The following is a 27,882-nucleotide window of genomic DNA, read 5'->3' as shown; positions in this document are numbered from 1 at the left end:
TGCCATAAGTCAAATTAATCAGTGGCTTGAATTGATTATTGATTATCACTTGTGTATAGTGCTCGGCCACTAAATAACATGACGCTCGTAATTCCTCGAATATGGATTTCTTAGTCGTAGGCCTACACTATGTCTACATGTAAAGAAATAAAAAACGGACCCGAATAGGAATATATTGTCTATGTATTGTTACTTTTCTGTATCTTTTATCGTGTGCCTCATGCATTTTTCAAGAGAGAACATTGAAGGAAATTATAAATAGGCCTACATTCAGACGTTTGTGGGTGAATTTGTGCTGAATAAGCGTTGAACAAATTAATGACACACAGATATGGTCAGACGTTGATTTGTAGATGGGTTGCTGTTTTGTGCCATTGTGTTTCATCATTCATAGTAGGGTGCTGCTTTGTTCCAGTCCGCGTGCTCAATGAGGTGGAAGAGGCGCGGAGCCCAACCATCTGCTGAGTCCGCGGGGACGCGCATGCGACAAGTGGCATCACCGAGAGACCTACGCCCAAACTTGAAGAACAAAACATTTTTACAATATCAAGATTTTTATCATGAAAACCCAATGACACCCATATGTATATATATATATATATATATATATATATATATATATATATATATATATATATATATATATATATATATATATATATATATATATATATATTGGCATAATCTATATTGGGATTATATATACATGCATAAATGCAACATTACTGATATCATTGCCCATATGCGGGACACATTTAGTCCTACATTTAATTGTTATCCTATCCTAACACGCGAAGGATGCGGTATTTTGCTCTTATTATAACAAAAACAAAAAACGATGGGGCAATATTATACGCTCCTTCATGCTCCCATAATAACTTTCTGCGTGAATAACGGGTCTGAATAACGATTCTCTTACACCTGCCCACTCTTTGCCGTGATTCTAATAAACAGAGTGATGAATTTCAGTCATGGACGGATACAAAGAGCTCTATATGACGAGACGGCGCTGCCCAGGGATGAGCTGACTGGCGTGCCACCCACTGGTGGAGGCGACAATAAGAGACGCGGGAGCGTACACGCGATTCTGACAGCTGGTAGTGGCTCTGTCCACGTTCCAAACGTACAGGTTGGTCACCAACCAATCACTGATTGGTGAGCAGTGGAAATAGGCACCGCCTACCGTAAATTCGGATCAGAGACTGGTTGGTAGGGGAGCGAGGTTACCGCCCACTGTACGTTCGGACCCTGGGGTCTATTCTGACAGATGTACAGTAGTACACGGGGACGAGGGCGGGGTTTGCACTCCAAGATGATGCCAACCAAAATCTAATTGCCTTCTTTCAGCTTGGCCATATAGTGCAGCCTTTGTAGAGAAACGGGCAAAGACAGCAGGCATACACGGAACACGCGGAAAATAGGATGTGGATCAACGACTAGATTGAATGTCATCGTCTTTAGTGCGATACAAAACCGCTATAGACTTGTTATTCAGGTGTTAAAGGGCTTTCCCATTTGTTTGCTGTTTTACATTTAAATAACCTGTTATCTCTATTGCACTGAAAAAATCTGCAGCCATGTCGGATTCCGAGGATATGACGGAGTTTGCCAGTATCGTGGAGAGGATAGAGAGAGGAGAGGTAAGCTTAGTTTGACGTGCTGGTGATTTATGATCATGACACATTAGGTATGTTGGTTTCAATGCCCTAGAGGCCCCGCTGACGAGCTGTCGCTTTGATCGAGGTTTGGAAACAGCGGTTTACGCTTATTCTGTTATTATATTATATCTGTTATTATATTCAATCATAGTAATTCCCAATATTAAATCTACGTCTGACATTCTAAGCATTAGTAGGTTATTGCAAACCATATCGTTTGTTCTGGCCTATTTACAAAATAAATATGGCGAATGTTCCTATTTATAGCAATTCTCCTGGCAATCGGCTATGATAAAGGGTACCCATGCACCGGCTCCTAGAAGGAGATACATGACATGCGTACACGGGCCAGATCTATTATGGCCACAAGTGATTGATTGTTTTTGTAATAAGATATAAATCAAGCGCATTCGTTGAATTTGATTAAGAATCCATTGCAATGAACACAACTGTGGGTGTGTGTGAGAATTAAGGGTGAGAGAGTTCATGCCTTTTAGCCATGGTTAACCAAAAATTGTATTACGTTGAATGCCTTTGTACTACTGTACCTACTATAGAGCTGTTACTCATCCAATCAAATTTAAAGACAATATCAAAATTGGCCATTCTATTGTGAAATATTTCCTCACAGGGACATTGACACTGATCAGAATACTTGAATTATGCGAAAGCTTTCTAAATAAATACAATTAAGACATATTTTCCATAGGTATTAGTTAATTTCTCATGCATGTATAATCAACCAGTAGGCTATATAAACAAATAACTAACAATAAGATCAGTTTACGCCTCTCTAAAGAAAGAGGGGAGAATGTGCCTGAAAGAGATTTTAAATCCTAATCGACCTTCCCCTAGTGCTCTTAGTAGCTCATTTACACAATAATGAATTAATTGAGGTCCAGGCTGGGGGATCGGCGGCTGCGGATAGGTATAAGCTTCGCCCAAAACTCCCCATGACTGCATTGAAACTTGATATCCCTCCAGTCGAAGTTCCTCCCCTTCTTTAGAATACCACCGGGCTCCAGCATTGTTCCTATGCAGATTTCCACCCCACGCCGAGTCTTCTACCCGCCCCACTTGGCCACCGAGCCCAGTGTGTTCAATCTGCTTGTGTCCAAACTGTAACTCAGAAACGAGTGCTGATTCACTAGCGCGTCCTGGTTCTCTGCAGCGTCACTCTCCTTGATTCTCAGTCGCCTCAGCGCATATTGAGCGATTGTGGTGTCTGGCATCTCCAGTCCGCTTTGGAGAAGTTGAGATTTGGGCTCTGAAGGGCATTTTAAACGTCCACCATGGCTGCAGAAGTGCGGCGTAACTCCATCGCGGTAAGTGGTGGACCAAACATCCGTTAATTTGGGGGGAGATGAGTGATTCATTCGCTATTTTAGTCCGAGCGCTCTAACAATCGGTCTAACTTTGGCATTAACTATAAACATAGGAATATTATTATGTGGTCTTCTAAGTGGGATATTCTCGTTGTTGGTGGTTGTTAACTTGTTTCGTTAAGAGAACACACACACACACACACACACACACACACACACACACACACACACACACACACACACACACACGAGTGTCACTCCAGACGTCGTGCTGGCAGGCTTATTTTAAACTTCCTTAAATTCCTCAACTAGTTCCGAAATGTAGGCTATTATACTTGGTGGTGACTCGTACGAGTAGGCCTATATCAGTATAGGCCTACTTCGATCTACTTATTTACCATATTGATCAATTGCAGGTGGCGCCATACGACGCTCTTATGATTGGCTACTTTATGAATGGATTCTATTGCCTAACAACCTTTTTAGTATTCCTCCGCATCTCACCATAAGCGGTTGAACTAAAGCAGCTGTTCGTTCATATACTTGTAATTTTCTGCTGTTATGTAATGGACACTGTCGATACACTTGAGGTGTTGTCTGAATGCACTTTTTGATCAGGGTAAACTATAGAGAGAACCAGCAGTCCCCCAACTTTGTCAAATATTACACAGACCTGTGGGCCTAGTATTTTGTTAATCAAAACCCTTGTGTAACTTTGCATCTAAGTCAATTCATGGTGCTCTTAAAAGTAATTAGCTGCTATATCCTTTATTCTGAGACCTCTGAAGAACATAAAAGGTCCATCGACCTTATTCTCAGCTGAAATAGCAGGACAACTGACACCTTTGTTGCTGGTTCTCCTTCACCCCCAGGTCCCCATCAAGAACATTGAGAGGGAGCTCATCTGCCCCATCTGCAAGGAACTCTTCACCCACCCGCTGATCCTGCCCTGCCAGCACAGCGTCTGTCATAAATGCGTCCGCGAGCTGCTGATGCTCAGCCACGACGACTCGTTCGACGCCGGCTCGGAGTGCTCCATGCCCGGTAGCCCCCGGTCCAGGGTGCCCTCCCCCTCCATGGAGAGACTGGACCGGCTAGTCCGATCAGGTGGGTCCCGGGGTAAGGAAACCAAGGATTTAAATTGGGGTCATATCTATATATTTTTTGGTTAAGTTCTTGATTGAGGAGTTCATTTTATTTAACTCCCCCCTCGAAGGAAAGTTGGTCTTGGACATGACTAAACGTGGACCTTTTCCATGCTGAAATGGTCTTCACTTAAGGCTGATGTGCAGTATCTGTAATGGCAGTAACAGTCTGGACTGGGGGGTTTCTGTCTCAGCCAGTCCAACCCTAGCATTGTATTTGGAACCGTGTTCTGGTTGGAGCTCTGTTCCTATTTCAGGAAATTAACACACCGTCTACCGCTGAGCATCCTGGCCATAACGGAGCATGACTCTGCTTTTTCCTGAGTGCTGGGTATTCTTCATGCAATTATCTTCATACTGCCATTTGATTCAGTTTTGAGGAGACGTTTCAAACCTGCTTGGACTCCTCTATCTTACAAAGGCTCTGTGCAAAGTCGATAAAACAAGATTTTCAAGAAAACCCAGAATAAATCTGGTCTTTAATCTACTTTAACCCTTTATTTTTTGGATGGGGAAGTGTACTAATTATTCCCCAAAGGGAGTAATGGGGAAATATGCCCACGGGGCACAATTTTTACCAAAAGGAAAGATTCGATATAAGTAGTATTGTTGATTGTTTTTAATATGTAGCTCCTTTCCAGTATAAATGGAACCGACAATGAAGATAATAGTTTCTACATCTGTTGACTTGACATGATCTGTCATCACTGCTCCCAAATCCAGACCTGGCTTCTTCCCAGAACAACCACAGACCACCCGAAGCTGTATTGTATGGAACGCAAGCAACTTGCCAGCTCACATTGGTTTTAATGACCAAGAATCAACAATCCCCCATTAAGCCCTGAATGAATTGGCTGTCTACCTTCCACTGGCCCCCGGGCATCCAGTTTCCTTAGCAGGTCCCCTGAAATCATGCTAGCTCCTATTCATTTCTTCTTTCATTCATATTGCTTTTACATTGAAAGAGAAAGCTGCTGTCATTTCACGACCCAAGTGTGTGTGTGTGTGTGGGGGGGGGGGGGTGGTGTTGAACAAAGCACCCCTCTCAGCTCCAGTGAGGTATTTCTACTCATTAGAAACGACTGAGCTCAGTGTAAAGGTGTGTGTGTGAGAGTGAGTGATACAATATGCTTTTAATTTCCCCCTGCATGGCATTGCTGGGACTGTGCTTGAGCAGGTCAACGTCTAAGCCGGTTGGAGTCGTGGGACAAGGCTTGCTTTCTGCTTCCCCAAGAGCTCTGGGACACTCGCCATTTCCATGAACTTGCCCTTTAATTGTACCTCTGTCCTGTCGCCTGGTCACAGCCACAATGATGCACAGTTTGGACTTGATTTGTCTATACCGTCTGTAATACTTTCTTATGGATCACGTTGGGTATCACAATTTCTTTTTGAAGGTCGAAATGATGATGGACTGAGGGCAAAATCGAGATTTAATGGAAAACGTTTCCAAAAAGCTTTCATCTGTTGGGAAGCGGACCATATAGATCTTTTTTTAGCTCCCTCAGTCATGAATGAGTCAATTCATCATAGGCCGAATCGAGTCTATTTACAAGGGCAAAATGTCAAGTGCTACATTTGGGTTGAAGTAGCCATAGAGGATCAGTACCAGACAGACCTTTGACTAAAATTCCAAATTCATCTACAGTTCCAACACAAGCTTGTTTACCTCTGGCTAAGCTAACCGAGCGTTGGTTCGTCCGCATGGGCTGCGGCTGGGACTATGCAGAACAGGCTTACCACTGAACTCCATGTACATGTTCACCAGATTATCAAGCATGCAGAGTTAATGTTATTTTCAAAACCTTGAGAGAACTTGAGCACATTACATCCCACCGGCTGCCTGTTGTACATGCCCCACGTTTTAACGCCAGAAGGTCACGCCCTATTGGTGGGGAGATCAGATCCTTGGTCGTCATGGTGACGCAACCTGATTGCAAGGACGAACCAACGAAAGGATTAGCTGGACGAGGAGAAAGAATAGCCAGCTGGCTATATTTACCAGACCACTGGTGAGCATGATCCTGCTAGGAGTCCCAGCAGGGCCAGGCTGGGACCGAGGGAGGCGCTGACTGTAGCATCGGCGGAGTTGAGTTTCTCCTCGTGAGGGGTTTTATGTGACTGGGGTCTAAACAAAGCAGACGCATCTGTTTGGCTGTGCTTGCCCTCACAATTTTGAATATTTCCAAATTGTGTATTAGTTTGGCAGCTGATTCTTGGCGTGTGCAATTGAGATGAGAATGACTGACTGTAAGCGTTCATTGTAAACATTTGAGGAAATTTCCTACAAATTCACTAGATGTGGTGTTATTTTTAAATTCCATTGGTTCCAAACAAGCGTAGCTGTGTTCAGCAAAACTTTGATTGCAAAGCAAACATGGTTTCCAGTATTGAACAGGACATATTTTTCTTTAATGCGATTCGCTTTTATGGTCCTTTGTTGGGACTTGATATCTTGAATGCAAGGTTCATGAGACAGCTTTCATCTCCTCATCCCATAATACATCTTAAAAGTTTTAATTTTTTAGCATCCATTCTGTGCCTAACTGTATAACATCTTTTGTGTTTTAAAGCTCGGATGATTTTCTCACTTATTCTTTATTTTGCAGCATCAACTCCAAGGCTTTTTATGTCCATCACTGTTTTGACGGAGATGTGTTTTGAGTCTTGCCATTCAACATTGCCATGTTTGTTTCTTTGTGTTGTGCTCACCTCACCTTTCTGCCGTTGCTTCCAGCCGCAGCGAGAAGGTCGTTTGGGCATCGAGGTAGACGAGGGCACCATGTTGTGGGTAGCTTAAGTAGTGAGTACAGTCCTTCTAGTCCAGTCTTCCACCCCCCCCCCCCCCCCCCCCCCGACCTCCCCTTCCTGTGAGCCCAGTGTGCTTCTTCTACGCCTAACTGCTTATAAAGCAAACTTTAGTTTCTTCCACTCATGAACGCATCTTGCTTAAAACATATTATTATATTTTTCAATACATGTTTCCACGCCTATTTATACAACTTCCCTTATCCATTCAATTAGTTAGCTGAACATTCCCTTTTATACCCTCATATTCAAATTAAACTATGACTTGATGGTTATTTCAAGGCAAGTCATGGTAGCCTCACTGCTAGCATGAATTGCAGTAGAGGTACCCTCTACTGACTGGGAGAGATTTGCTTTCCACTATCGATTTGCATCCCTTTGGGATTTGTGCTTTGCTACTGGATGAAATGTTGTGAGGGGAAAGTCTGGGGATGACTCGGGGCAGAAGGAAACAGGAAAATTGAGCAAAAATGGAGAACTATGTATTTAGTCTAGAAGACGGATAGGATAAGAGAGAAAAATAGAGGTGTGTGTGTGTGTGTGTGTGTGTGTCCCTGTGCTGCGGAGCCTAAAATGAATTTGCACAGAGTCTAGGCTAACCAGCACGTAAGGGAAATACCGCAACTGTTTGGGCTTGTTTTAGACATTTCTCATAGCTTGTCCTCTTGTAACTAATGTGTCCCTTCAGGGTATAAGCGCCGTTTATTCACCACTTGTTGCTTTAAAAAAACAAAAAATGATTAGGCTTGGCACACGCGTGCACACAAAAGCTGGATTTGACAGACGACACAAGCCCACTAATCATGTGGTCTCACAGAACTCCTCGGAAACGAGGCACACCAAACAAAGCAACCGGCGCCTTTGTTTAAAGATTAGGGCAGTCATGGTCCCTGTTGATACAGCGTTCTCCCTGATGCGTTTACTGCATGATTAAAGGAGAGGTGTCCCTATCCTCCTCCCACCACTGTGCTTTGATCAGACGGTCAAATATTATAGGTGAAATTACCCGTGACTTGTTTCGAACGCTCTGTACCAGAGTTGTTCTCAGATTTAAGACGGGCTGATACTATTTTGTCGGGTAGCCTCATGTCCTTTTTGTAGCAATAGGTATGGAGAGACTTTCCTCCCGATGATGTAGTGAAGGAGCTCGGTGCCAACGCCCCTTTTTTTTTTTGTGCTGTCGGGCCCAGCCAGAATGTACCGGTTCCGTAATGACTAGTCAGTTTTCGCCCTTGGCTCCCCCCCACCACCCCTCCCATCCGCAGAGCTGCAGACGCACACACATGCACACGTGAGCACACACGCGCACTAGCACAGACTTGTGCGTTAGCCATAGATCTATTTTTTTTTTTTGTGCTGACCAGCCCTAACTTGAAAGCCAAGTCTGAGTGTAGCATGCAAACACGCATACCGGCACATTAATTTGCGCTTATGTGTGCGTGTGTGGATTGTATGATTTGCATAATTATCATCAGGTCTCTTGCATTTTCACAACTCGGTCCACATATCAGCCTAAAAGGGGTTATATCCAAATGGTGTTGCAATACACACACATTCAACTCAAAACATGTTGGATGTTTTGCTTTGCTTGCTCTGTTTTGTAAATGCCCTTCCTTAGTTGTACCTCAGCCTTTGTTTTGGAAATGTGATCAAATATTTCATCTAATAGTGGAACGCTGTGAATGGAATGCTTAATTTCATACAAAAATCCAACCTATGCATTTCCTCTCTCGACCTGAAGTATTTGAAACATTTATTTGTCCCGAATGGCTTGTCTTTTTGGCTTCCTGTTTCATGACTTTCAGTTTGCTGTTTGTGTTGATGTGCTGTGTGTGTGCGTGAACTTCCTTATTGCTTCTTTGTGCGATATATTCCCTTGTGTATCCACGGTTGCTGAACCTTGTTACTATGCCCCCACCTTAGTGACGAGCCCAGTGTTGTTGCCAAGTGTGTATGTATAATGCTATTAAAAGCAATTCAAGAGATTTAAGAGATATCTTGGTCTGTTATTTAAATGAGTCTTGCTGCATTGAACTGGACACATGATTCCAATATTGATTATTCTTTGATTTCGATTTGTTATTTCATCGTCATTCTTGCAGACATTTATTTGAGTCTGGGGAGAATGCAAATGCCTCTATCCAGTTCGGCATCAACACACGCAATACTTTTTTTATCCCCCCCTGTTTTTAATCCTTTTTGAGTGCTCTTGGTTTCCATTGGTGTTTTTTTCCCTTGATTGATTGACTATGTTCATCCACCCTTGGCTCCCGCCCTACTTTTCCCTGATGTTGTGAAACAGTGCGTCTCCTCTCTGACCGCTGTTGGGACCTAAGGGCTGGGCGAGTTTGTGACCTCAGTCAACAACACTCACACCCTTGTGTCCTCTACAGCTGGGAAAGGGTGTGGGCTGGAGGAGATGAGAACAGACCCCATTTACACGTTGTGTGCCCCGCTCACACACCACCTTCATGCTGGTGACTATTGCCCCCCCAAAAGCAATCTTGGACCCTCAAAACATTGGTTTAATGGAGGCCATTTTCGTGGTGAATTTCCACGATTGTGGCCCCTCCACCTACGATAAGGCTCTGCAAAAGTCAAATGATTCTTTAGATTTGAAGCTTCCTAAAGATTTCAAATCGGCGAAGCCAAGACTGTTTAGATGGGGACCAGTCTCTCGTCGCCTCACGCCTCACGCCTGCTCACCGCCCCCCCCCCCCCCCCCCCCTCCGTCCCAGGTTCCATGTCGTCCCCCGGCTGGCGGAGGAACTCGGTGACCCCCCGGGTCACGGCCATCCCGTGCCCGGGCTGCCAGCACGACATCGAGCTGGGCGAGCGTGGCATCAGCATGCTGTTCCGCAACTTCACGCTGGAGAACATCGTGGAGCGCTACCGGCAGGCGGCCCGCGCCGCCGTGGCCATCATGTGCAACGTGTGCAAGCCGCCGCTGCCGCCGCAGGAGGCCACCAAGAGCTGCATGGACTGCAAGGCCAGCTACTGCAACGAGTGCTTCAAGCTGAACCACCCCTGGGGAACCCCCAAGGCCCAGCACGAGTACGTGGGGCCCACCACCAACTTCAGGCCTAAGGTAGGACCCCCTCATCCCCCTCCAGGGTTTCAAGCCGCCAAGTTATTAGTTTTTGTTACTCTTGAATTATGTCAACGGTTCACTTGGAGTTTTATGTCTTCGCACCTTAACCCTTTTGTATTGTATAATGCGGGTAAACTAATTACCTTCTCACCCTTCAGTCTGTTGCATGCATCACCTTTTGAAATATCTGGGTGATTTACTGGTGACTAATTCCGTGCTTGAGCTGATGACTATCATGATCCTCTCACGAGACTAGGTCAACTAATCCAGTCCGCCTATAAAAGATGAATGTTTAATTTAAAGGTTGCTGATATAGCCATGCAATTGCCTTGCTGGACTTGGAATGATTCAGACTCACTATTATGCATAAACTTTTTGAAATGTTTAAACAATGTTTTTTTATTAATCATTTTAAAACAACCAAATATATAAGTGTCTTGGTCTTAAAAATGGCCCTGTACAAATTATTATAAACATTTTAACTGTACTTTGATATTGATACTCTTAACCCATTGTAAGCCTTTTGCTGCTGTTCGCTAATCCAATCAGGTTTCCTTCCGTGGAGGCTCCAAAATCCCCTTTTGACACATAAAAAAAAATGGATAGATAAGTCCAAGTCAGGGTTTATTTTCTACATTTAAAGGACCCAATTAACCAGGCATAGTGTACACCATTAGACTTGCCTATTCCCCCAAAGTCCCAACCCTTCATACTTTACTCGGACAGATAATTGCCGTTGTCTAGAATCCATCTGTTCTTTGTCATCTGTCTGGCATGATTGGTCTAATGTCCCCCCGGTGACCCCCAGGTACTCATGTGTCCGGAGCACGAGATGGAGAAGGTGAACATGTACTGTGAGGTTTGCAGACGGCCCGTCTGTCACCTCTGCAAGCTGGGCGGTTCCCACGCCAACCACAAAGTCACCTCCATGAGCAGTGCCTACAAGATCCTCAAGGTACTGGTCGGCTGATTTCCCCCACCACCTGTTGTCGGAACAGCTGAGGGGGGTGGGGAGGGGGGGGGGAAGAGATGCAGTGTCAGAGAGTATGACATATGGGTGTGGCTTATCGGAAGCTCCTCTAGAAGGAACAGATGTCTAGAATGTTCGTGATGTTTTGACACAAAGGTTGATGCCCGTCACACGATTTGATTCATTGTGTGAAATGAGACCAGGGTGTACGAGTCAAATGTTGTACAGCTGAGCCTCAACCTTTTTGAAAACCGATCCTGCTCTGATCGGATCCCCCCCCCCCCCCACTCCCCCAGAACTGTCCATGTTCTCTCAGCCAATAGGAGTGTTCTCACCCAGGCTATGGATTGTCTGAAGGGAAAACAACTAGGATTGGGTGGAAAAAGACAACTGGACATTGACACTTCTGCTTGCTGGGGGAATCCCATCACTGCTGGTTAGAAGGGCATTCCAATGTATGTCAGTGTTGCTGTGCATTTAGGCGGGGGATGCAACCCAGCCCCAATACGCCCCTCTGCACACCACACACCCATAAGAAGGGGGACTCTACGGCCGATTATGCCTGCAATGGTTCAGGAGAGTTGATCAATCCGGAACTCACACCCTCTACGTGATCCATGGATTATGTAACGGGCGTGTCCCTGTTCTATTCAACCCCCCCGTTTGGGACAAAAGCCACCCACCTGGAGCCACATCCTGTTACACTGGTTCTGCTTTCCTGGCCACGGACTAGTGTGGCCATGGTGGGGCTGGGTTGCGTCCCCTCCTGCTGTAATATTAATGGCCGACCGGTGCCCAGCTCTTGCCGATCAGATTCTATTTGTTTGGAAACTGAAAACCGTACTCGCCAGCCAAGCCGTCAGACGCTGGTCAGTGGCACCCAGACTTTGGCTGTCGACGGAGTGAATCCATTTCAATCAGTTTGTTTTTTAAGGCCTTGTGATGGGGAAGGTTCTGGGTTGAGGGCAGTGTAGGGGATGGGTCTTTTTCTAGGGAGGATCAATTAACACTGAAGTAAATGTTTTGAGTAGGTTAGAGCTGGGCAGCCCCTTTCAATCTGGTGCCCCTTAATCACCTGATCCAGCTGGATGACGCTTGGCTGTTTGTGCCTGAAATCAGATCCTCCACATAGACCCAGGGCCCTAAGTACTACATATTTAATAAGATCGTTTGTACGCTTTAATTTGTGCTGGTGTGTTGTATCCTGATTGTTTCAAGACTGGTATCGGATGTCTGGTCCAAAGTCAAATCTCTTGAGTGCGAGTTCTTGCGAAGGAAATATCTTTCCTTTTGCAATCACTTTCCCCGTAAGATTCCATTGATTTATATTATCTGCTGCAGTAGCAAATATCGATTCTTTGTTGCAGTTTTCTTTTGACATCGTGTTGTTTATCGTATGCTCTTCACGACACCAGTGCATTGATTACGTTACGGTTGGCTCACTCCATCTCTCCTGATGTTTTCCTGCTGCAGGAGAAACTGGCCAAGAGTATCCATTACCTCATCAGTAAAGAGGACCAGGTCAGGACTCAGATTTCGGATCTGGATGTACTGATCAAGCAGACTGAGGTAAGAGACCGCTGACTCACCGCGGCACAGGATTTAATAGCATGTCATGTGCTCACTCCCAGCCCCTGGGAGTGAGCTCTACCCATTGCCTGAAACATGTGTTGCATTTTAAACATTTTTTTCTGTTTAAGGCCATTTGTTTTGTGTTAAACATGTTCTATGCAAACATGTCAAAACAAGTATGACTGTTTGCAGTGTTGAATGCGTGGCGTGTTATTCACATGAGATGACACTGAAACGTTACACGATGAGGGTGTCGAAGTGTCCCACGAGGTAAAGGAAGTACATTTAAATGCGTATTGCAGCATAAATGTGTCCTGCTGCAGGTGCTTACATGCTCATTACACATGTTTTTGTAAATAATAGAATCGGCTCATTACACATGTTTTTAGAAATAAATCCTCTGCTCAAAGACAAATGGTAGTCCATAGTGTCGGTGGTACCGGAGGCTTATTGATGGTATTGTTATTCCTGAATCGGTTCCTAATGTTTTTCGTATTTTCGATATTTACAGTGCTTCTGTACTAATGTGCTTTTGTCCCGCAATGTGATTAACGTATCTACCAGGAAGATACATTTTAACCCAACTATGAACAAAGTATCTACTAGAACAAGGAATACTAACTTGCATGCAGCCACCCCTTGTTTAGGTTATATAACGGGACATTGTTCTGGTGTTTATCCCTGACTGTCGGTATTGTCCAGCCGTACAGATGGCAGTCTGTTACAATACTTCATTGGCCTAACCAACTTGGGCCTTCCAATGATTGACTTCTTCAAACTCCAATGATTCTTCCGAAAACGATTTTATGATTCAAAGAGCTCCAAAAGCAAAAAAAAATGTATTGTTGTATGTCGCCCGCTCTCTCAGGAAAATGGGCAACTCTCGGAGCGGGAGGCCATCGCGCACTTCGACCGGCTGTTCGAAACCCTGCAGGAGAGGAAGACGGAGATGTTGCGGTCCATCGATCAGTCACGCAACCGACGCCTAGACCAGCTAAAGGGCCAGGTATGGTCTCAAACTGGGTGACGGGTTGAGATGGAGTGCATCCCTCTATTCCATGGAGGGCGCGTGTGTATATCACAGTGACAGACTTCATAACCTTTATAACCTGCCCTGTAAGAGCAAGGAAAACTCGGGCAATAGAGGAATCTTGGAGAAGGAAGAGGGAAGTATCTCTCCTTCTTGGAATGGATTTGAGTACAATTGGTGCTGCATGGGCAGGCATGAAGTAAATGATAAATAATTTAGTTTAAGTTTAAAATAAATTAATGAAAGGAAATGGAACAACATTCTTGTAGTTAAAATTGGTGTATGCGGCGTTGGGAAAAAAGTGTTTGTTGGTTTCCAAGGTGGAGGAGTACCAGGGAATGCTGGAGAACAGTGGCCTGGTAGGCTACGCTCAAGAGGTTCTGAAAGAGACGGACCAGTCGTGCTTTGTACAGACGGCCAAGCAGCTGCACGTGAGGTAAAGTGACACACGGAGGAGAATGACTTGAACAGCCGGGCAAAAGAATGACAGAACAAGACTACATATGCTGCAAACCGAGAATCCTTCTCTTTGCCAAAACCAGAACATAGAGGCAGGCAACAGATATGAAATCATGGAAGTGTCTAAGCATTTCAAGCCATCACAACTAAAAGATACAAAACTTTTGTAAAACCAGTATGCTGTAAAACTAGAAGAGCTAAACGCGCATACATACATACATTCTCAAACAAACAATGGCAAACATGCGCAAAGAGACTCTGGGTCATCCCCGATAGAACAGTAAGAATCATTTTAACTGGCAAAAAATAAAAATAAAACAGATGCATAAAAATACGCCTTTCTTTGTTGTGAGGCTTTAGCCTGACAGTTTGCTGGTTGCATGCTGAATTGAGAGGACATCGAAATATTAATTTTCAGTTTAAGTTATTGCAGAGAACGTTACACTTGTTTCTTTGTGAGGAGTATGTTTGTAGATTTCTAGAATGTTTAAAACCCATTATAGACTTCCAGAATGTTCAAAACCCATTATAGACATTAGTAGTGTGACTAGTGTGAAGTGGATAAATGTGTCAACATTTGATTACTGTGTTTTATAAATTAAAGATAGTATAATAATTCTGTGTTTAGTTCTAAATTCCCACCGAGGCAGATTGTGGTTTAGGGCTGACTGGGACCTACTGGTGTATTTCCATGAAAAGGCATTTTCTTTTTATCCATTGCAACATTTCTTTCAAAAGCCGCTTCTGTAGCCTGAAACTTAAGTTACCAAGAACGGTCTTCTTGTAAAAAACACTTTAATTATATGTATTTATTTAACAGCTTAAAATGTGTTGTTTAACGCCTAATTGAATGCATTCAACCTCACGGAGTTAAGTCATGAATTTTGGGTTTACTGCCTAATCTGGCATTGCCCTTTTCTAGGACCCTTTTGGAATTTTTAATTGGTCAGTTGGTTATTTTAGCACGGGGAGATCTGATTATGTATTTTGCATGACTGGCCAGTGTTGATGCATGTTTCAAACGGACTGTGATTATAGCAAATTTTTTGATAACCATTGGCCACTCTAAGCTCTTTGCAATTGGTAGTGTATCACATTCACCCATTAATTCACACATTCATAAACTGACCGCATTGTCTACCATCCAAGGGGACAGTCAGCTCCTCAGGGGCAGTTAGGGTGGTCTGTCCTGCTCAGGGACACACTGACACTTGGTTAAAAGTTGCTGGGATCTAACCAGCAATCCAACCCGCTCTTTTCGGTTAAACGGGCAGACCCGCCATGCTAGTGGCATTAACAGAGGGTCTAAAGGAAAGCCATGGACCGTAAATAGAGTTTAACCAATGCATGTGCAGGAATGTAGCGCTCGCTAATCTGGCTAATTGATCCTCCATTAGCAGCTTTGACTATTTGGAGGGCTTTCGTTTTCAAAGACACAAGCTTTCATACTCATTCGGTTTATTACAGTTCTTGTTCTTTCAAAAATTCCAATAGATGTTGATCATATTATGTGATTTAACCTGGACTACTGTTTCGTGTAACTGTTATACAATGTATGTAATCTATGGTCAACTCGCAGAGCTAGGGTCCCCACATTATTGACATCACTTCCTGTGCATGTTGTAATACGACACAATGACACAGCACAAACATTTTGCTCCTTCCCGGTTTGTTTCAGTATTACTATCCTATACTGTACACAGACGGATCGAATGTCTCGGTCTTTCAAGCTATCTTTCCTCACGTTTCTGTGTCTTATTAAATCAACTTCCTGTGCGTGTTCAGAATCCAGAGGGCCACAGAGTCTCTTAGGACCTTCCACCCTGCGTCCAACCCCTGCTTCGATGAGTTTGTGCTGGACACGTCCAAAGAGGAGATGCTGCTGAAGGAGATGTGCTTCGGCGGAGGTTGGTAGTGTGTGTGGGTGTGGGTGTGGGTGTGGGTGTGTGTGTCATCTAAATTGGACTTGGATTCTTAATAACTAGAAGGATCCCTTTTTCATTAGCATATTGTCGTGGCATTTCTTTAAGAGATATTGCGTCTAGGAGAGATCATACAATCAGGCTTCTAAATGCAAAAAAGCACACAATAGGTGTAGATAATTAACCTATTTTAATGCATGCATACACTAATCTCCTCTCCAGCAGAAGGAGCCCAGAATACTGGTTCAGAGCAATTTAAACAGTTTCATACCCTCCCCACAGTGCAATCGTCAATGACCAAATCAAATAGTGTTTACCAACCATTTGTTCTCATCAAGCAGAAGAATGCATAGGGGGATCCCTGCTCCCTTGTGACCGGTATACCCCAGGCACAAAGGTTAAGGTTAGGTAACCCTACGAACAGGTAGGGCGGCTAGACGAAACAAAGAATAGGAAAAAAAGCACAGATGATTAATAGGAATTAATCACAATGGCCCTAACGAGTGCTACTTTTTGATCTCATTTCAAGATATTTTAGATTTTTTTTCCCTTATTTTTTTTTTTTATGACTTGGCCTGGAACATGGGTAGCATAGCCATGCGGCATGCATGGCTGGCACTCCTGGGTTGATTTTTAAATGGGAACACAAACCATGGACCTTCAGTTCACTCAAGAAAACTGCATTCAGCGCCATGGAGATATGTGTTTACATGTTTCCCTGACAGGAAGGGTCACGGCACATGTTTTTGTGGTGTGGTCATGTACTGTGGAGTTCACTAGCGTTCTGTGGGTGAGAGGTAAAATGTGATGTACTGTCACTGGCCTGCTCATGAGAGAATGGAAGGAAGAATGAAAAAGGGAAGCTTTGTTTTTCTGAAGATGAAGACACACTGTGTTCTCTGACCTTTTCTACCATGGTGACCCTTTGACGACATGCACATCACTGTGCATCTCTGACTGCTCTCGGGGGAAACTAAAGTTTTCCTTAACCATAAGAACACCATTGATGCTGACTACAAAATGGTATATATTATCCATCATTTAATTTGCCTTTGTTTCTAACTATTAAGTACAAAGAGTTGTTTTGAAACTGTGATTCAAACGTGTACCAGATCAAATTTATATAGTGCAAAGTTCAAATATATTACTGATTACAAAAGTTAATCTTGACTTTATACAACACACCTTCAGAAACGGCACTTAGTCATTGTAACTAAACATATAGATGATACAAGTAAGAAGTAGTCGGTCCAATATATTCGCTTTGAATGAATTATTTTTGACTTAAAGTTATAACAATAAAAGCTGTACTTTTAACAGCGGCTAGCATGTCTGCTGAACTTGTTGAACATTGGAGTTGATGATATTTCATGTGTGTATATACCTTTTGGCCCTAAACACGTGTATATATTGGAAACTGACTTTTAAAGGAAGCCCATTAACAAATTACATGAATCGTTTGTGCAAACAGAAGTCATGCACTTTTGGGAAATAGTTTTGGCATGTCCACTGCTTGAATCTCCTCCTGTTTCCCCATTTAGAATCCAACCTTATCTTAAAATCGTAATGTAGTATGGCTATTCTCCTCAAAAAGAGGTTACGTTTCCGTGATGACCATGCATGAGGAGGAGAGAAAGAGGGATTGATGATGGATTTGACTTGGTCAATGGTTTTGTATGCAAAATGCTTCCTTGGCAAGGAGCAATGCGCTTTTACCTAATGGTCAGCAAGTACTTAATGGAAAGTGGAGCCCGCCACAGCTGGCCTGCAGGGGAGCTGATGGATGTGCTTTAACCCCGGAGTCTCGGGGATAATTTAACTTCATAATTTAAGTTATTTATAATTATGACGTAATTGTTCATTATGCAGAGTGCAGCTAGGCGGTAGTCCATGGAAATTATTTTAAGGTTGCTTGTGTTTGTGGGGGCTGTATATTGCAGGATACAACTGCTGGCCATGAATACATTGCCGAGAATGAGTTTGTTACAAAGACACTTATTTGAACAACTAGAACTAGATTACATTCTAGTCAATGAACTGACTGCATAAGCTTCTATGCAAGGTGTCTTTACACATTTGCTGCTCATCAATTATCATTTGCGTGTCGGAATGGTGACTGTAAATACGATGGAATAAATAGAAAAAATAGTTTCTAAAATGGAATGTTTTTTTATTATGTTCTAAAATAAAAATGGCCTCCATGTGTTTGATCCATGTTTTCTCCCATACTACGCATAAGGATCTGTTTGTTCACCAGTATACACAACCTTGGCATCATCCTTACCAAAGGCTTTTGGCGTAGAGCCTTTGTAAGATGTTTTTCCTATGGTAAATGCCGTGTCAAATTCTTAACTTCTAGGAAGGGTTCTGAAGAAAGGGCAGGGTCACAATGTCATGTTGCAGACACTATGACTCCCTCATTCCAACCCTGGTACATTTCAAAATGTTATAAATGGGCAAACTGTTTTCAATGGCATTTCATGTGGTTCCCGAACTTTTCCATGTTGGCCTTGCTGTTGTTTATTGGAAATTGTGGTAGGAAGGACATGACGATGTTGGTGAAAGGCAACCGAAAACCAGCCGCACTGGCTGTCAGGAAAGCCATCAAGCACCTAGAACAAGGAAGAAAGCGTCTCCCTGTGGCTTTTAAACAAGCCTTGGTGGGATCTCTGGTCAGACCGGAACCATTATCCATTCTAGACCAATACTGCTCAAGGGGTTCTTGGCTGATGAGCAGTTATGTTTTCCCTTCCCTCTTTAAATAATTAGGAGGTGGAGCCTCGTTGTTACAAATATTACAAAGGAAACGTAGAGAGGACTGCAAGCCGACTCATCCGTAGTCAGTCGTGGTACAAATAGATTTGGCATATTATGTATATTTTGTTTTTAATTGTTTGCCCTCACTAATTAAATGGGTGTAAGGAAATTGCAGATTTTGACAGTGGAAAGTAATTATAAAAGGCCATTATTAAGTTTCTTTGAGTAATTCTCCAAGCCGTGCAGTGTATTCTGAGAGTTATTACATTAAGGCTCTTAGTAGGCTGGTTAACATCAGTACTGGCATGTCTGGGCGCACCGGCCCTTTGGAAAGGAAACTAATCATGAAATGTGTATCACCACACTCAAATCCTCTCTTTATGGCCGAATAGGTGATGTCAGTGAATGTAAACCGACTTCACTTTGTCAGATTGGATGGTAGTCGTCTTCCAGTAAGGCGAAGGCAGCTTGTGATGAAAACTGGGATTTAACTGGAGATGGGAAGGAGATACGTTTTGAACGAAACAAAGGGGGAATTTAATTTAGGAGTAGAGTGACGTGTGTGTGTGTGTGTGTGTGTGTGTGTGTGTGTGTGTGTGTGTGTGTGTGTGTGTGTGTGTGTGTGTGTGTGTGTGTGTGTGTGTGTGTGTGTGTGTGTGTGTGTGTGTGTGTGTGGAGGTGGGTAAGGAAAGCGACTGCAATGTACTATAAGAGGAGAAATTCCTATTGGGGGGAGTTAATCTGTGTGGGGGGGCGCGACTGGCTGAGGTTCTTTCAGACGAGCCTTGGAGGAGGACAAAGATTGCAGTGGAAAGAAGATTGTCGAACTCAGAGAGCAATCACACTAGCTCCCTGATGGAAATCCTTTTAAGTTTTTGTGTGGATATGAGAATAATGTACAGGAAATGGGGAGTGAACGGTGATTGGGTTCGGTCTTGGGGTTGGAAAGTGAACAGAGATGATTGGAAACGGATAGATAGTGGGGCTCAAATGAATGAGGGCTTCTTCTTTGTACAAAGTGCATCGTCTGTATATCCGTCTGTTCGGGAACCTCTTAGCAAACACCATTAAGCAGCTCAATCCTGTCCAGATCATCTCAATACATCCTCCTTTAGTTCCATGGATGTTGCCAAGGGTTGTAGGCAGTGAATTGATTTTTATTTTCCGCCTTTGATTTTTATTTTCTGCTATTTTCTCATTGACTTTCTCTTTTGCATCTCTGCAGATGTTTTGAGTAGTTTTTGATCATCGCAAAATACGTCCTTAATCATGTGATGTGTTTATAGAGGTTATCTGAGATTAGATCCCTTGAATTGGAAAAAAAATGAATTATTCTTGCAGGACAGCTTTGCGGGGGCTAACCATGTAAATGCACTAGTAGAAATCTACACATTTTCTTTGAATGGAAGGTTGTTTTTCTTAAATGTTTACTCTCTTCTCCTGTTTCTTTTTTTTTCAATCAGTCCCTGACCCTCCTTTGATTGACCTATCACGTAGCAGAGTTTACAATGAAGCCACAATCTGCTGGAGGCTTTCTGATGACCACATAGCTACGGACCACCAGCTCCTGGAATACCGCAGGTTAGCAATCTGTCGGGTGTGTGTGTGTAGGGCGGCCATCATTTTAAGACTCTATAGGGCAATTGCATAACCACAATTCAGAGCCTAGTAAGTTGTGTCGGTTATATTTGCAATGTATTTCCATCTGTAATGACCTTTGCTGACGTGTCCTCCCTATCCTCCATCCAGGCTTGGGGGCCGGGGCCAGTCCCCAGCCCCGCCTCAGGAGGACGGTGTGGACTCGGGGTCCTGGAGGACCACCGAGCGGGTCTACGGCGCCAGCACCGTAGTCTGTGACCTGGAGCCCGACAGCCTGTACGCCTTCAGGGTCCGGAGCTGCCGTAGCTCCATGTACAGCCCCTACAGCCCGGAGGTCACCTTCCACACCCCCCCCGCCCCAGGTGACCATGGGATGGGTTTTGTTTTGAAGGGCCAGATAACTATGCTTGGCAGACAAGGTTTTACCAGTTCTACAGGAATGCAGTCGTGTGGTCCCCTTGTCGTTGGGTAACTGCATGTGCTCCTCTTTCACCTAGTTTACCGAGCCATCGATGGGGTCTGAGCGGAATGGATCTTTTAAAATCCATACAGCTAGTTGATACTCCCCAGAAGGTCCCCTCTGCTCCGGAGGGGGCCCGTTTGTTTTGTACTGTAGGATCGGTCCCCTTTACTGGGCCTCATTGGACCAAGGTTGAGTCTGAGCCCCAATATCCACTTTAGTTCTCTGGGCATGTCTGAGTTATCATGCGTGCCAAATTTCAGGACAACAGCCTAGCAAGACTGTCTTAATTTACTTTTATTAGCTTTTTTTTGGGCTTTCCCAGTGTGCATTCTATTCTCCAGCAAATCACCATGACGACAACCTTTTGGATTTCATACAGCTGAGGCCACCAAAGTTGGTTGTATTTTGGAATAGTTTATTTTGTTTTCTCCCCCCCTCCCTCCCTTTGTTCCTCTCTGCTTTGAGCAGGAACCGTTGAGCCTCAGTTCGGTCTGCATCTGTCCGTTACATTTAAAGCTCGCTAGGGTGCCTCCCATTGGCATAGGCCCATTTAAAAAAACAAAACATAAACCTCTTTTTAAATTCTCTATTAATGAACTGTTATCGTGACCGTCCATCTCTGGTGCTTCTTTTGGTTTTTTACACCACGCTCCAGTCTCAATATGAAAACCCTACTGGCATAAAATGAATAGCACTAGTTTATGTGCGCTCGACTTGCTCTTTTGTGCACGTTTGATCGTCGATGCATTCAGAATGGCCAGTTAAATCTAGTTCTGATGCAGGAATTTAATTAGCTTTAAAACGGCCGACACTCAAATTGGATTTCGAAGCTCTTCCCAGAATGCAGCATATATTTAGAGAAATCCGCATTCAACATTTCCTGGTGGGGAAACCTGACCCAAAGGGGATCCTGATACCCGCTCATAGTCGTAGCCCCTTCTGTGATTATGGCCACGCTTACTTTGCACATTATCACAGTGTGTCTCTGGTGTAGCGTTCACAGCTCACTGCCACATTCCTCCGCTCGGTGACTCTTGTAAGGGGGACAGGAGGGACTCACTGAGCTGCAATAATGGGGTGGAATGTTTTGCACTGCTGGGACAACGGCGGGAAGGGGAGCATGGAGAGAAACCAGGAAATACAATAAAACGCCAACATGTAGGAGGGCTGCTTCTCCAACATGATGAAAAAACAAAGCTGGTGTGGTTCTCTACGAACGTTACATTCCGGGAATCGGATGTCGTCTTGATTGGCAAGCTTGGCCAGCTTTTGACATGCTCAGTGCACTAGCACACAAAGTGTGTGTGTGTGTGTGTGTGTGTGTGTGTGTGTGTGTGTGTGTGTGTGTGTGTGTGTGTGTGTGTGTGTGTGTGTGTGTGTGTGTGTGTGTATTCATGTTTTAGCCATTACTTATTACACTTGTAAAATAAACCTCTATCTATATTCTCATTTATTAAGAGTATGGAAATAGTTGCTGAAAGCCTTATTTTATATTCTTGTGCTACTTCCCCATTCCCCAAAGCCCCATGAGCAAGTCTAGTTCTCGTAACTCGTGATAATCCAGGCCCAGAGTTGGAACGTGTAGTTTCTCTTTCTAACAACTTCCCCCGTCATATGGAAGTAAACTGGGTCTTCCTCTCTCTTTATCTCCCCCATCCCCCATGTGATCTGTTCAGACTGCATGCGACGGTCCAGTGAGCAGGTGTTAGCCTCTGTTGGCCTACATGTTTCTATGTTATGCTAATGACGGCCTATGGCCTAGAAGCTATTTAAAGCGCATGTTTGATTCCACACAGATGAGGTCTATAAATGCCTCATGCACGCGAGAGATGGTGAGTAAGAGTAAGCAGTGAGGTCATGGATTTTTGCATTGCCTGAGGTAGGCCTACATGCCACAGCCATCTGATCCTCTCCCAGACTAGGGTCTTGTGTTGCAGCGCCCTCTTGTGTCAGCCTGTGAAACCTACCATGTTAAGTAAAAAAATATTTATTCAGTGTTGTATATTAATTTATTATAAAAAAAAAGGATTAAATGCAACAGGGCAGCTAGGTAAAAGGGAAGACTAATATTTTACACAAACAGGCAATCCATGTCATCAGTTTTTTGGGGATATCAGTGTTCTTGCGTGGAAGCAGTATTGGGACAGATATCCTTGCATGTCCTTAACCGTGTAATTGGGTGTTTTTAACCGACCGTCTGTCTCCGCAGCGTTCGGGTTCCTCTTCAACGACAAGTGTGGCTTCAGCGCGGAGCGGCTGGTGCTGAGCAAGCGGCGCGACAGCGTGGAGAGCCAGGCGGGCATGGCCTTCCTGCTCGCCTCGGAGCGCGTGCAGACTGGCAGCTACATCGGCCTGGATTACATCATAGGGGACATGGGAATCACCCAAGGACGGTAAGGGGACTGGCCCCACGAGGTTGGGGAAGACACTCTGGGCTTTTGCCCCTTGAAGTCAACTGGAGAGTGAATGCGGACATTGGACTGTTGCTGAGTGTTACAGTTCAATTCTAGTTAGGCATTGACACAGCCCCGATCCCTTCAGGGCTGTTGAGATACATCCCTTGAGCTAATCCCGTCTATTCAATGATTTATTAAGGATTACGATTTGCTTTTGACTATTAACTTTTTTATTTTATTTTGATTATAAATTTCAGCATTCCTATACGGTGTCTTAATTTCTCATAGAGCCTCTTCCTTGTCCCTTCTAATGGAGTTTCTAAAAACTTTGAGGATTTGATTGGTGGTGATTTCTCCCGAGGGTCGAGGTGTTCGCTGTGATGGTTTTGCTGAAGAGGTGCTCTTCTGCTTCGCAGTCACTTCTGGGCATTCCGGGTGGAGGCGCACTCCTACATGGTCAAAGTGGGCGTGGCCTCGGACACCAAGCTGCTCGAGTGGTTCCACAACCCCAGGGACACCAGCAGTCCTAGGTACGCCACCATCAAATGTGTGAAGAGAAATATATGCTGTATTAATGATTCCCAAATGAAATGTGTGTCAAACCTTTGACGAACATGACATTCTTGCAAAATTCCAACGCCATTGAGAACAAAACATACAGCCACACCTCCGCACACACACACACACACACACACACACTCACACAAACACCCGCATGCACACGCCCAAACAAAAATTGCTTGAGGGACAAGTCTGGGTGACTCGCGCCTAATCCTGTGATGTAAGAGGCCCGGTATAACCCTGTAAACGGCTTAACCGCGCACAAAGCCCTCCTCACAACATCAAGCTGTGTAGACACTGGAAGGGAAACGTTATTTCCCCTACTAATGGCTCATGCTGTTGACACACATGGTTTAGCAACACAACGGTATCAGAATAAACCTTTGAGGCGACGGGCGTACTCGGGAACATGCAAGTTCATAACATACTGCAGAAAGAGGACAAAATTGCAAAAAGGCTCAAAAAGGTTTCTTTCGAATTCAGAAATGATCCTCATCATCGTCAAACCGCTTATCCGTGTTCGGGTCGCAACAGCTCAAGCAGGGGGCCCCAGACTTCCCTTTCCCGGGCCACATTGACCAGCTCTGACAGGGGGATCCCGAGGCGTTCCCAGGCCAGTGTTGAGATATAATCTCTCCACCTAGTCCTGGGTCTTCCCCGAGGTCTCCTCCCCACTGGACGTGCCTGGAGCACCTCCCTAGGGAGGCGCCCAGTGGGCATCCTTACCAGATGAACCACCTCAACTGACTCCCTTCTAAGCAGAGGAGCAGCGGCTCTAATCCGAGTTCCTCACGGCTGGCGGAGCTTCTCACCCTATCCCTAAGGCTTGACGCCAGCCACCCTCCTGAGAAAACCCAACTCAGCTGCTTGTCGCCGCGATCTCGTCCTTTCGGTCGTCACCCATCACTCATGACCATAGGTGAGCGTAGGGAACAAAGATCGACGGGTAAATCGAGAGCTTTGCCTTGCGGCTCACCACTCTTTTCGGCACAACGGTGCAGTATAGTGAAGGCAATACCGCCCCGGTTGCTCCGATTCTCCGGCCAATCTAACGCTCCATAGTACCCTCACTCGCGAACAAGACCCCGAGGTACTTGAACTCTCACTTGGGCTAAGGACTCATTTCCTGCCCGGAGTAGGCAATCCAACGGTTTCCTGCTGAGAGTCCTAGTTTTTGACTTGGTTCCTCCAAAAAAAAAACAACAAGACAATGTTCACGACCAAATTGTCCGATGCTTTACTTAACCATTAACTTAAGAAAAACGTGTGCCTTTTTAGGTACGACCAGGACAGCGGCCACGACAGTGGCAGCGAGGACGCGTGCTACGAGCTCTCCCAGCCCTTCACCCTCCTCACACTGGGCATGGGCAAGCTCTTCATCCCCAAGGCCTCAGCTTCCTCCGTCTCCTCCTCCTCCGCGCTGGTCTCCACGGCGGCCAGCGAGCGCGTGCTGCCCATGCCGCAGCGCGTGGGCGTGTGCCTGGACTACGACGCGGGCCGCGTCTACTTCTACGACGCCGACACCATGAGGTGCCTTTACGAGAGGCAGGTGGAGTGCTCCGGGACCATGTACCCTGCCTTCGGCCTCATGGGCGGAGGGAGGGTCCACCTTGAGGACTTCATCACGGCAAAGAGACTCACCTTCTAGTGGGGGAACGAGGGGGATGTAAGAAACCGCGCTGGTTTAGGGTCGGGTCTTTCTCGGGGGGCGAGGGGAGACTATTGGACTGGAATTGGAACTGTGCTTCTCCAGGAGAGGAGTCCTTAGTTGAGAGGCGGGTGATTGTCCTGTGTGTGAGGGGGGGTACTCGGCGACAGAGTGCATGTGTAACACTAGGTCTGGGCTTCTGCTACCGATGCACACACACCAAAGTCTCTTAACTTATCTTAATCAACTGTAACTCCACCCGGCTGTAATCAACCGCTATTGTATACTTGTTCATTGTTTCATAATAGGGCTTCTCAATTTGCCCTGTCGTAGTACTGTTCGCTAATGGTTTTAATTGATTTAAATTATTTTATTTCTATTTTTATTTTATTTTGGTACAGTCATGGATGAATATTTGAATATTCATTGGGATCAAGTGTGTGGTTGTTGGTTTGTGTGTGTGTGTGGGGGGGGGGGGTTTGCGGGTGTGTGTGTGGGTGGGTGTAATCTTGGGGAAACTTTGAAGCTAGCATCTTGGTGCCTTCTTTAGAAAATAGGTAATTAGTTTGGCTCCAATGGGCATATTTATTTGTGGTACGTTAATGCACAAAACTATAGAAAATACTGAGGGCAAAAAGTGATTTCATGCACAATTTCAGCACTAAAATGTTTTTCTTTTTAGACAATGATTTCTTTCACTTTTTGTACATGGTTAGGGTTAGCCAGCCTTGATTCATCTGTTCACAAATATCTTCAGCTGAATTTTGCACATACTTTCTTGCACATGTTGGAATTGCTATCGACCCGTTTGTATCACCGCCTGGTTGCGTCTTTACTGTGTGTTGTAGGCACAATGATTGCATCACCGTCTCACATTAACAGATCTCTCAGCAGTACTGTCTCAACTTGTCTCACAAAGTCACCAATATCATTACATGCTGACATTAATGTTCAGTTGTTCACAACATTTCACAGTTTGCACTCCGCTACTAAAGCTGTTCTGTTCCAACATCCAGAAACTACACCCGGGGCACCTTGAACACTGTAGAACTCGTGTTCCCACGTTTGTAGCAGCAAGTTAATTGGCCCTGCAGAGGTGAAAAGAGAACATCACAGCTCACTTATGCAGAACACACATTTCTGTGGCATGGCTAGCCACAGAATTAGTTTACAGTTTAAACATTTTTTTTTTTTACAAAACAAGTGCTACTACAGAAGTCCTGATACCCTTGTGGTTTCTTCTTGTGAGATGTGTACACATGGCGTCTCAGTGGTTTAGTGGTGTATCGAGCCTACCTAGCCGAGACAAACATGTAAGTGGTTGATTGGTTTTGGTGAGATCCACCACAGTGTTTAAGTCTAGAAGAGCTCTTGAGGTTAATCCCCTCAATCTTTGTGATTGGGTAAATGTTAACTCATGTGTTTGTTTTAGTTTGTTATGTCTGGAGGTATAAGGTACTAACTGCGTGTTTTCTCAGGTTTATTGGCCCTTGCCGGTCTCTGTTGCTACCTACCTCCTAAAGCCCTGGAAAACCTTTACTACACTACCTTTCCTCTCTGAACTTTTTTGTTGCAGCTTTGGTAGCAGTCGGTCCTTTTTTCTTGCGTTGAATGACCTGTACCTTAGGCTTTTTTAATTACTATTTCAACTTTTGCATACGTGTGTATATTAGACAATAACTTGAGTCAAATAAAAGTACATCTTCAAAGTGTCCATTTTTTTTATTTTCATGTTTGTTCAACCTATTTAACAATATACATTTGGTGAAAGAATTGTGTATCCAAGTAAATGTTATATTCTAACTGCCTTTTGTGGGTGTATTTTCTTTGTGGATTTTATTTTCTAATTGTTGCTATTAACGTACTTTGCTTTGGTGTTTTACTTGGATTTTATTGTAATATTTTCAACCTGCATTTGAATCAATCTTATTTAGAAAAAATGCAATACAGTGAAGTTTCTCAAAAGCATATCTAAATGCCACACTTTTGTGGTTTTAAACCAATATTTTAGTTGACATTCGGTGTTTCATGACCCATCAGTTGTTGTAATTGGTTATTTACTAACTTATCGTTTTCCAACTCTTTCCCACATCCGAACAACGATTGCTGTACAGTCTATATTTTTAGGGACTGTTTGAACACCTTGAAACCAGTCTATGCATAACAATTCGTACAATTCACACATTTTTTGGGTGGGGGGGCGGAGGGCAGGGGAATACCATTACCTTTGTAGAATGTATTGTGGCTTTTTAGGAGAAACTAACCACTGAAATGTCACTGCATAATTCAGTGTCAAGCTAAAGGACCACTAAAAGAAAAAGGAGTCAATGTCACGGCTACATCACAATCATGCTTATACAAAACCCAAAGTAGCTCCCACAATCTGATCTAAAGCTAGCACTTTAGGAGCATGAACGCACGTGGCTATGTCAATATGTATGATATCTGTGTGTGTGTGTGTGTGTGTGCGCAATATTG

The 27,882-nt window shown here is 44.3% G+C and overlaps 1 protein-coding gene across 6 annotated transcripts; it reads left to right on the top strand.

Annotated features, from left to right (window-relative positions):
* Nucleotides 1-1,288: 1,288 nt before the first annotated feature.
* Nucleotides 1,289-27,207, top strand: trim36 (tripartite motif containing 36). 6 transcript variants are annotated; one of them, XM_030359129.1, is made up of 14 exons: nt 1,289-1,640; nt 3,856-4,090; nt 6,866-6,931; nt 9,675-10,024; nt 10,836-10,982; nt 12,471-12,566; nt 13,438-13,575; nt 13,920-14,035; nt 15,844-15,965; nt 20,201-20,318; nt 20,487-20,698; nt 23,009-23,192; nt 23,612-23,725; nt 25,035-27,207. In XM_030359129.1, the coding sequence occupies exons 1-14, from the start codon at nt 1,578-1,580 to the stop codon at nt 25,402-25,404; spliced, it is 2,331 nt and encodes a 776-aa protein (XP_030214989.1). In that variant the 5' UTR covers nt 1,289-1,577; the 3' UTR covers nt 25,405-27,207. The 6 variants fall into 6 exon arrangements, with proteins under 6 accessions (XP_030214989.1, XP_030214992.1, XP_030214991.1 ...); XM_030359130.1 differs by lacking the exon at nt 1,289-1,640 and adding an exon at nt 2,622-2,983; XM_030359132.1 differs by lacking the exon at nt 6,866-6,931.
* The last annotated feature ends 675 nt before the right edge of the window (nt 27,208-27,882 follow it).

This window comes from Gadus morhua, chromosome 6 (assembly GCF_902167405.1).
Source record: "Gadus morhua chromosome 6, gadMor3.0, whole genome shotgun sequence".
Classification (NCBI taxonomy): domain Eukaryota; kingdom Metazoa; phylum Chordata; class Actinopteri; order Gadiformes; family Gadidae; genus Gadus; species Gadus morhua.
The sequence above is the reverse complement of the archived record's forward strand: the minus strand, read 5'-3'. Positions and strand labels throughout refer to the sequence as shown.